Here is a 10,983-nt window from a genome sequence, read left to right as displayed (position 1 = left end):
GACAGTAATTGCATCTGAGTAAATTTTTAGCTGCAGCAAATGTCCAGTGACATACAAAGATTGCTGTTTAAAGTGACATCAGTGAACAGTTTAGAGTTGCCATACAAAACTCTAAATCTTATCATACCTGTATGTATCTGTTCTGGATGCAAATAGAGACCTGTTACTGGCAGCATTTAACATGAAGTTCTCAATGATGTATGACAAATTAAAAACCTGTGAAACATTTATCTGTACAGGGACAAGGAGTAAGAGTTGCTGGAAGTGGGATAGATGCATAGTCACACCCTAACCCTAGCTCAAGCGTTAGGGTTAGGCCTTCAAATCAATATTAATAAGCCACGTTGTCAACTGATCTTCAACTACATAAACACTTGACTTAAAGCTGCTTCATCAGGTAACGTAAGCTACAAGGTAAAAGTTGGGATGTAAATATTTATTGTTATTAAATATTCACAGCCAGACTCATACAGAAAATAAAACTGGTTATTTCAGCTGGAATGGTGAGCCTGCTTTTTCCTCAGTGGGAAAAATCAGCGGGCCTGAGGCTTTGTTGATTGCAGGACAGAGATGATTAAAGGTTGAAGGAGCAGGGTGAGCGCCGTTGCTATTAACATCACAGAGGAAGGTATTAGCGTTCCCACCTGTTGCCCCGCCAGTCCACCTGTCACATGCAATATAGTCCGTCTAGCGAGGCTTAAGGTGAAGTAGGGGACAAGCTGCTGAGAAACAAGTTAACCACCTTATGTGCTGGTTAAATTCTTATAGACTTTTCATCTCATTTTAGAATATATTCTGTGTTGAGAAATTCAAGCATTAGGTTGTGTATTTATTTTTAAATGCATAACTGTTTGTGGTTTCTGTAAATGGGTGTGGCGTTATAATCAGGATTTAACTTTAAAAGTCAAGTTCTTTACATGTCAGGGCCCCGGATGTGTACAAAACAATATGTACATGAATGGCAGCTATTTCATGTTCAAATTTGAGATGCCGCCACTAACATACATTTTACACTGTACATTCTACGATTATAAACCTTTATAGTTAAGAATCCCACATCGGTTTCAAACCTAGAGAGGTTTAGGTTTGTATGATGACTGGACCTAGATTTCCATGACATAATGCCATTGCTGACAGTGTAATAAAGCTGAATGGGGGGTTAGCTACAGTCTAGCCACCCTTGCTCCAGCTGGCAGGCTTCTTGTAAGCAGTAAATGTGAAATCTTCTGCCAAATTAGGAAGGGAACAGAGGTGTGGCTATCTTCTCCATCTGGAAACACAATGCCAAAGGGTTAGGTTTGAGGAAACACTGGTATTTAACTTTAACTAACTGATAAAAAGATAGGATGGCTTTTTGGCATTGCACTCACATTCGGAGACATTTGTCTTTACCGCCACTGGCCACTCTTTGGCCATCGGGACTCCAGTCCACTGCATAAACCTACACACACACACACACACACACACACACACACACACACACACACACACACACAGGCAATCAGACCAAAAAAATAAAATAAATAAATAAAATCAACACAACTATCAGGAAGCTTCACATTTTTCCTTCCTTCACCTCATCAGCGTGGCCAGGTAGGTCCATGTTAAGCTTTCCAGTCTTGATGTCCCAAACTTTAAGCGTGCTGTCGCTGCTGCCACTGACCAGCAGCCTGCTGTCTGCCGACCACGCCACTTGATACACAGATGCCACGTGGCCACGCAGGGACGTTAAATACCTTTGGGCGAGTGGACAAGCAGGCAGAGACACAATTACACGGTGTGACACACACACACACACACACACGTTCCTCTATCCCAGTGGGGTAATCTCGCTGAAAAAATTCCCCAGCCCCTTAACTTAATCTATACCATCACAACTATGTGCCTAACCTGAACACTTACCCTAACCCAAATACTGTAGTTGTCCAGGTGATGGTTCTGTAGGCCCAATATTTGTGTGTGTGTGAGAGAGAGAGAGAGGGGGGGGGGGGTTTACTTTTTCATGCCAGAGTTTCCACAACTGGCCCTAACCCTACCCCTAACCCTTGACGACTGCCATTTGATGGACACCAGCATTGCGTCGAGTCCTGCTCCCTACTCTGCCTCTGAATGGCTAATCCTAACCGGACCCTAACCTTAACAAACCCTAACCAACGGTGGCAGTGAGTACTATTCAGAGTTGTCGAAACTCAAAATAAATAAATAAATAAATAAAAAAGGGCCACACTTGCAAATTTAAGGCCTACAGCAACGTCACCTGGACAGCTGCAGTATTACACACAGATTCATTTATAATCCACTCCACAAGACAAGCTTTGCTGCTCTTAGTGGTTTAGAGATCTTCTTACTTCCCAGTGCGTCCATCCCAGATTTTTATGGACTTATCAAATGAGGCGGAGGCAAGGAGCCGGGTGTCTGGGGAGAAGAGCACTTCATTGACCAGAGCGCTGTGGCCCGTCATCCTGGCCAGTGGCTTCTTGTCTTCTGCAGGGTTCCATAGGAACAAGGTGAAATCATCTGAGCCGGATACCAAGCGCTCTGGAGCTGGACCCTGCACCACAAGAACAGGAGTGAGGGTACTGATACAAAGGACATACGGACTAGAAAAGATCAGTACAGACAACAAACAGTACTTACCCTAACTTTATTATATCTCTGCAAAGCTTTTTCCTTCAGCTCTTCCACTAGGGGGTACAAAATGATTGATACATAAAAAAAATCCTCTTGCAAACATCTAAGCCAGATACAACGCCAGAGAAGCAAATGTTTTCACTAGCACTGTATCCCAAAAGAAAGTTACACAATCCTTACGTGATCCAGTGAGGTCCTGGGGGTTGACAGTGGCAGTTGCAGGTTCAAAAGCTCCAGTGCGCAGGACGTAGTCTGTGCTGAGAGCCAGGGTGTTCACCCAGTGGGCATGACCCTGCAGAGTCCTGCACTGGACACCCTATACCCACAAATACACGCACATTTAGTCTCACTTTGACACACAGAAGTCTCATTCAACTCATTCTGTCCGTGGTAACAATTGAATGTGTGTCTCAGCCACACACACTTACATCTTTGGCTCTCCAGACTTTGACCGTTCTGTCCTGGGAAGAAGAGTAGAGGAGTCCATCTCCTCCCCACTTCACACAGGTGACTGATTGAGTGTGACCAGTCAGGATCTTCTCACAGCGTCCTAACACAGTGTCCCAAATACGTATTGAGCCATCCTTAGAGCTACTGGCCAAGTACCGACACTCTGGGTTCCTGAAAGGCAGAGAAGGAGTTTCCCAATTCAAAATAAAGTATACACTACAGAGAGCTAAAGTCTTGGTCTCTGGTTGGTCTCTATTCCACTAGCCTTTGTAACTCCTTGCAATTTCTCATTCAGCATTTCTTACAATGGCTTTTCTGTCCACATTCTAAGACAAATCAGCATCCACTACAGTACTTGCAGGGGTGGGTATTGTTTAAAAAAGTACAATTCCAGTACCAAAACCAGTACCCTTAAAGTGATACCAATACCACTGGAGTACTTAATTCAATACCTTGCGTAGGATGCCACCCGTTGAAGCCATAATAGTTGATTGGTATTATTATTATTAGGTCATCTATGTGATTGTTTGAAATAACTGTTATATAAAACATATTGGAAAGTTGTATCAGAATGCTCCTCATCCTAATTAGGTCATCCACATGCATATCATCAGCGGAAGGACCACAGCTTGGGAGGTTTTTTTGTATTTCAATGAGAGAGGAGGAGTGAAATAGTTTAGTTGCCACTGTGAGTTGAGGAAAAGGAATATTAAGATTTTGAAGTTTTTTGAAAGTCAACCACAGAAAATTGTTTTGATAACTTTGGATCAATAAATCCTGAAGAACTGAATTGAAAGATATCCACAAGTGCTTTTTCCTTTACGGCTTTAAAAGAACCAAACCCTAACTCAGTGGTTCTCATCCTTTTCTGGGCCAGCACCCCCCTATCCATTATCCAGGTCCCTTACCACCCCCCCCATCAAAAAAGATGTAGGTTATTTGCCCTGAATATTTCTTTTTTATTGTTGTTGTTACTATTGTTATTAAAACATGGAAAAACACCAGAAACTGTGTCTGAAGCCACAGACTGTTTTCTTGGATCGGGCACGTGGGGGGTATTGGGGTCCTCCCTCAGAAGATTTTGAGCATTAAACACTTCCTGCATTCTGGTGCAAATTTCTGCATCAATTTATGGTGGAAATGTCTTGTTATATAAAGGGAAACACAAAATTCAGGTGGCAGGTGACAATTCAATATATATAATTATAATAGAATATAATGTAGTGAGACTCTCAGGCATTCTTTATTGCTTTTAAATATGTTTCTCCTGTAGATCAACTTATTTAATATCATCCCTGCTAAGTCAACACACATGATTAAGTCTTATCTCCTCTTTGTGTCTATTGGGGGGGGAAGTAACCTATTTAAATGTGTTTGTGGCCCCTTTTCAACTCAGTGATAAATTAATTCGTTTTAATTCAGTTATTGACTGGACTGTTCATCTGTTAATAACTTGTTTTAATAAGTGTTTCCCACAGAATGCTAGCCTCAAAAACCCAGCTGTATTCTAACATTAACTTATCTCTCTTATCAGCTAGGCTCCTTACATGCTTGAAAATAACTTTTTTAAGCTGGATCTCTGGGACATGGACACGGGTGAGCAAGAGAGAGAATGTTCTGCGCGAACACTGCTGCCTCAGCTCTGCAATCAACTACGATTTTAAATAAGCCTAGTAAAAAAAAAAAAAAGAAAAAAAAAAATCGAAAATCAATATGTGGCAGTCAGCGTTGTTATTGTGACGGGCCGCCACAAATAAATGAACGTATGGGAAACACTGTAACTTATCTGCTAATGTTCAAAACTTTCTGCACATTCAGAATCTCTCCCACGTATGTGTTCTCTGACAAGAAAAAAAAAGTAGTAATATTAGGAGACTAACGTCATTAGCCTATTTAAAGAGAATTCATAATATTTTACAACATGCCCTATAGACTACTGCATTACATAACTGATTCGCCGGAAGTATCCCCTTGACCGTCTAACAGACACAGAACTGGATGAAACGAGGAGGTGCTCATGCCCGGGGAAAATGAAACTAACCGAAACCTGTGATCGAGCAGAAATCTCTGACTCCACACACAAGTTCAGCACCTCTGATAAAGTGCCGCTTACAATCCCCAACAGAGCAAGGGCTTCAGTTTTTAACGTTATATTTTTTATAGCCTACGGAAAGTACTGTATATGTCCGCTTTGGCACAAACTGTCTGCAACTCACAGCGCCAGATGGGTCCACATTACTTGCTGGTGTCTCAGCAAAGTTGCTTTCAGGGTAGGTCAGACAGTGGAAAATCCCTCTTGTAAATATGTAACCACTGCGATAACGAGACGTTCACGGTGTATTCCTCAGAGAAATAAACACTTTTCCACGGTAATACCAAGAAAGAGAGCCTCAATTTTCCAGAGTTTACACAGTAAACGCCATGTGGGTAAAATTTTACAGATGATACTCTGATTTCCCGTTCCCATGAAGGCAGCACAGAGCTGCACCACAAGTAGCTGATGGAGAAAAAAAATTACACCGTCTCACCCAGTCGCAGTGGACTAAACTGGCAGGTTTTAATGTTGCAGACCAGAGTTTTTTGCAAGTAGTTTAAAGTTTGAACTTGTATTGGTGTGAATCTTTGGTGTAAACATGCTTTAGAATTTCCAACTAACAAATTCCCCCCAAAAGCAGCTCAGCACCCCCCTTTTCAAAATATTGCTTCCAGTGTCCCGCCCCCCATTGTCCTCGGAACACTACCCTATCTGAAAGCCAAGCTTGTGGTGATAAACTTGCAACAACGACAAATGTGCCCAAGACCGCAGCCGATGCTTTTCACGATTGTAAACCACGGTGAATTTGTTTTGAATTGAGTGCTCACAGATGGAGAGGTTCCCAGGAGAGCCAAGTGATCCACTTGGTGTGTCCGGTCAAAGTCTTCCCCATCTGGTTACCCGTCACTGGATCCCACAGACAGATCTAGAGAAACAGCACCACAAAAAATAAATACATCATGTTCAAGGGATACTGCTTAAAACTACAGATGAGAGGTGAGTGTTGTAAGCTCACCTGACTGTTCTTGCATCCTGAAGCCAGCTTCTTGCCATCAGGTGACCAGGCAATGCTCAGTACCCAATGTGTGTGTCCTGAGATAAAACAGAATGCTTAATGGTGTCTAAAACCATAAAATCAATCACTTGTGTCTTGATGTTTAGCAGATCATACTGCCCTATAGAAGTGGCTTTATACCTCGGGCTGTGTGGTGAGGGGTCTCAGTTGTCAAGTCCCAAAAACGCACTGTTGTATCACCTGAACCGCTGGCCAGATATCTGAAACAACCAACGGCAATTTAATTAAAATGATGTCTAAATCTGCCTTCAGAATATTATTTGTGCATATTGTTATATCATTAGGAGCAGCTGGCAGCTGTGCATTCTGTATAAGTTACTCACTTGCCAGTGGGGCTGAAAGCAGTCGAGATGACGGCCTCTGTGTGTCCCTGTAGTGTGCTGGTGCAGCGGGCCACAGCTCGGACCCTGAACACAGCCTGAGGCTGGTACACCACTGGCAGAACTTGCTCTGTTTCAACACCAAGAGCCTTCACACACAACCCCAGACTGGACACCACCTCAGCCTCTCCATGCACAAAAAACGCCAGTGGCACTGGCTCCTCCTACAGAGGACAACAGCAGAAAAGAAGAAACAGTCACTGGATTTTAAATTTCAGCTTAATATAACTTTAATAACTGTGTCTGAGAAGGGTTCAAACTGAAACCAATGTATCAGCTGTGAGGTGTTTGAGAGATGGTCTCTGTGTAGGATATTCATGTGTAAGGGAATACTGAAATATCTGCATTTGGTAACTTAAATGTTGTTACTTACAGTAAGTGATACCGCCATTGTGGTATCCTTAAAGTAATATTTCATTCACCGTTCATGAATGCTATCCTTTACACTCACATTGTCATTTGAAAAGAAATACATACTGTAGATGAGGACAAAACCTGGCTGTACTTACAAGACTGAAATGTCTTAAATGCAGATGTGTACAGCCTAGTCACAACTTAAACTCAATATTTATGTTATATAAGCCAGCATGTTACCTTCTGTAGCAGTGCATTGCAGACGAGCTGCAGCTTGTCTGCTGTGATGTCCAGAGGCACATCAAAAGGGGAACCCAGAACCTCCCCGTCCTCGTCCTGAAACTGGATCAACAGCCGCTCCACGTCCTCACTCGTCATCCTCTCTTTGGTTTAGATCCAAACCTAAGAATACTTTACTTAACGTTACATAGATGGAGGAATAATCACTTACACTTACTTAGGTACTTTAAATAACGTCAGAAAAATCTACAGGCAACTGTTATTGTTTAGTTTCCTCTAAGTGTTTGGGAGAGCTAAATGGAGGTCCAACTTATTTTAGCTTGAAGAACCCATCCATTCCTTAACAAGACAACATTATAAGTTAGCAAGCTAAACCAACGTCAATTTACCAGAAAAATGTCCATTAACTCACTAAAGTTGGTTTAGAAAACAGGACAGGGAGCAACACATTGTAGAGCAATGCTTAATATTGTTATTGTAAAGATTTAGACCATATCGTGCCACCTGCAATGGAACTGTTTAGCGATTTACTTTTAGCTAGCCAATGTCAACCACAGTCTGTGATGTCAACCAATAAAGCTAACTCCGCTAGCCTGCTGTTAGCCAGCATTTCAGACACATAATTCCTGTTTATCGGCGATCGCAGGACAGAAAAATAACAGTCACTTGTTTACACAACTGTCTCCTTTCTTATATGACATTAGCTTAACAAATACATTTGCTAAAACTGTACCTTTAGCGAGGCAGCGTTGTGTTGAAACGCCCCACGTGTGTATTGCCGAAGAGCCTTTAAAGGAAAGATGCTCCAAGTAGCCGGAGTTGTCAGCGAACGGATTCGCGCAATGAATTATGGGAGAATAATGTGGTATTTTGTTTCCTTAGTTAGATCGCCGTGTTACTCTGCTCATCTCCACTTTTATTATATTTCTGAAAGTTCTGTTGCGCAGTCTTAGAAATGACATACACTTGTGTTCAATAATAATAATAATAATAATAATAATAATAATAATACATTCTAAATAAATAAAAGAACATGCAGACACACACACACACACACACACACACACACACCATAGTGGGGCTGGACAATAAATAAATGTTTGATGTAATTCATTTGAATCACGAACGAATTAGCACATTTTTAATAAGATATTTATTTAGTTGAGGAAAAGGTACTGAAAAAAGATTTTACTTAATTTTACTCATATTTGTTGAAAAAAGATTTTATCATAATTGTTTTGAATGTTCTACTTCAGTGATCCACTGTTTGTCATGTTCTGACCATAAAGAATAGTTTAAAATCACAATTAACCATCTGACTTCTTCAACTTTCACTCAGGAGCAAAACTGTAAAGAAGCAATGATTTGACATTTATCGTCATAGTCAAGTGATATCGAATTGTATGTAATTATTTGTCGTGCCTCGTGATAGCTTTCTGGCAATAGGCCTATCGCCTAGCCCTACCATAAATTTATACCTGCCTATCACTTGCCATAAAAAACTTATATATTTTCGTTTAACTGTTAACAACTTTTCAGTAGCAAGTGTAGCAGCAGCAACAACAGTCTGGATTAACAACTGGCAGTTGTTTGAACTGCGGAGATATGTAAAATCGGCAAATGTATTTATTTCTGTTGTCATTTTCAGCCAAACACAGTGGTCCAACCTGACATTTCTGCAGTGCTTATTTTATGTACTGTATTACTTTCTTTTTGTCTTTGATAAACCATATCTACCCATTACCTGCAGGAAAAAGTTTAGTGAAAGTGTTGTTATTCATGAGCTTTGAAAACATATACATGTAGTAATTTAATTTACTCATTATTATCCCACTCATTAATCATTAAACCTGAAAAGATATTGTATCATTTTTATGAAAGCAATCAAATTAAATACTCTTTATATGTCAATGAAATTTCACAGTCAGTTGCTTACATTTTAATTAGGCCACAAAAATTTAGTTGGGGTTTAAGACATTTTCATCAAGAGGAAAACAGAAGTCCTGCTTGCAATTTTTAAAAAGAAGTCACTGTGGCCAGGGATTAACTTGAAAGGCATTTTCCAGCACTTCCCTAACCAACAACTTGTACTTATTATACATTATTTCATTACCACAATAAAACAAATAATGCACAATACACATCCTACAAACTGATTTTGTTCTGTTGCTGTGACATTGTTCACTTAATCACTCCATCAATCAGTCAATCAACATTTATACACAATTTCACTATGACACACGCACGCACACAGAAGGTTTGACACTTCTATAACAACAATCATCATTTTTGGATTGGAACATAAAACGTATTCTGGATTGCATTTCTATGACTACAGATAAGACGTTTGCAGCAAGATAGATACATAATTAATGAAAATCTTTAAATCCATGTGAATTGAAAATACAATCTTGTCATGATTCTGTTCATTACCTTAAAGTCTGTCGCCATACACATTACATTTAGATTATCGCATATAGATCTCAACATATTTGTTATAAAGAAATATGTGACTGTAGAAGTCCACATTCTTGGAGGAATTCATGTGTACATTATATTTTAAATCTTTCTCCCATCTTTGCCATTCCACACTTGGGATAAATGACTGGTGCAAATAATCATAGCAATACATTAAAAAACTCAATTACCAATATGCATCTTTCCGCATTAAGACAGTGTAGATAACGTATTACAGCCTGCATCAACATAGAAATTTCTATACAACAGTTTCTGATGATTGGCAGATCTACACTTATTGTACAGCCCTCTGCACTGGCACTTATGTAGACCAAACCAAAACACATTAAATATATTTCAAATTCAACTTGACCAAGGACTGTTTTGACCAGCAGTGTACATCCACTACTTTCAGAAACGAAACAGGCCAAAAAAATGCCTGTGGATAAGATGGATGGCTGCTCATTACAGCACTAAACCTTTTTTGTAGAGAAACTATGCCAGCCAGAGTGAATCTGACTTCAAGTGAACTCCTTAGAGGCAAAGTTGGACACAATAATTTGCAGTTTCCAGTCCATGTGATGGCACAGTGTGGCGGCCATTTTTTAACAACTGATTCATCTTATCTAGAAGAGGATGGAATTGATCTTAGGCAATTGAAAGTCTGAATCAATACTGTATGAATGTCCAGGGGAGAGAAATAAGACTTGGCACTGCATTGAATTTATGCTTATTTGTTGAGCCCATTGATGTTCTCAGGAACAAGGCCTTCCATGACAGCACGCTTCGACTCCAGGATCTGCAAGATCAAACAAAGATGGGATCTCAGCCCAGTTTTGTTGCCTTTGTCGGAAATACGTAAATTCAATAACTGTACAGTGGGGGGAAAAAGTATTTGACCCCTTGCTGATTTTGCAGGTTTGCCCACTTACAAAGAATGCAACAATCTACAATTTTAATCATATGTACATTCTAACAGTGAAAGACAGAATCCCAAAGAAAATTCCAGAAAATCACATCATATGAATTTATAAAAATTGATAACCATCTGATGAGGAAAAACAAGTATATGACCCCCTACCAAACAGCAAGTATTCTGGCTCCTACAAGCCAGTTAGTCTTTCTTTAAGACACAGCCCCAATCCCAACCAATTATCTACATCAAATACACCTGCCTCACCTCGTTACCTGTATAAAAGACACCTGTCAACACCCAAACAACCAGCATCCAACATCACCACCATGGGCAAGACCAAAGAGCTTTCTACGGACATCAGGGACAAGATTGTTGATCTGCACAAGGCTGGGATGGGCTACAAGAGAATCGGAAAGCAACTTGGAGAGAAAAGATCAACTGTCGG

General features: G+C 40.3%; 2 protein-coding genes across 6 annotated transcripts in view; both read right to left on the bottom strand.

Moving 5' to 3' along the window:
* Positions 1 to 421: 421 nt before the first annotated feature.
* nle1 (notchless homolog 1 (Drosophila)) lies at positions 422 to 8,037 on the bottom strand. 5 transcript variants are annotated; one of them, XM_046040956.1, is made up of 13 exons: positions 7,899 to 8,037; positions 7,166 to 7,336; positions 6,515 to 6,735; positions 6,312 to 6,391; positions 6,132 to 6,208; positions 5,944 to 6,041; positions 3,060 to 3,252; positions 2,812 to 2,947; positions 2,638 to 2,684; positions 2,349 to 2,551; positions 1,577 to 1,736; positions 1,371 to 1,441; positions 422 to 1,270 (listed from the first exon to the last, which is right to left on the bottom strand). In XM_046040956.1, the coding sequence occupies exons 2-13, from the start codon at positions 7,301 to 7,303 to the stop codon at positions 1,258 to 1,260; spliced, it is 1,437 nt and encodes a 478-aa protein (XP_045896912.1). In that variant the 5' UTR covers positions 7,304 to 7,336; positions 7,899 to 8,037; the 3' UTR covers positions 422 to 1,257. The 5 variants fall into 5 exon arrangements, with proteins under 5 accessions (XP_045896912.1, XP_045896915.1, XP_045896911.1 ...); XM_046040959.1 differs by having other exon boundaries at positions 7,166 to 7,327; positions 7,899 to 8,024; XM_046040955.1 differs by having other exon boundaries at positions 7,166 to 7,341; positions 7,899 to 8,018.
* Positions 8,038 to 9,122: 1,085 nt separating this feature from the next.
* The window catches only part of inpp5kb (inositol polyphosphate-5-phosphatase Kb), a 10,564-nt gene continuing 8,703 nt past the window's right edge, over positions 9,123 to 10,983 (bottom strand). The window contains exon 14 of the mRNA XM_046040525.1: positions 9,123 to 10,421. Within this exon, the coding sequence (XP_045896481.1) occupies positions 10,353 to 10,421 (69 nt within the window). The 3' untranslated portion in view covers positions 9,123 to 10,352. The remainder of the gene's footprint in view (positions 10,422 to 10,983) is intronic.

This window comes from Micropterus dolomieu, linkage group LG23, assembly GCF_021292245.1.
Source record: "Micropterus dolomieu isolate WLL.071019.BEF.003 ecotype Adirondacks linkage group LG23, ASM2129224v1, whole genome shotgun sequence".
In the NCBI taxonomy this organism is placed as follows: Eukaryota; Metazoa; Chordata; class Actinopteri; order Centrarchiformes; family Centrarchidae; genus Micropterus; species Micropterus dolomieu.
Note: the sequence above shows the minus strand (reverse complement) of the source record. Positions and strands in the feature narration are given on the sequence as shown.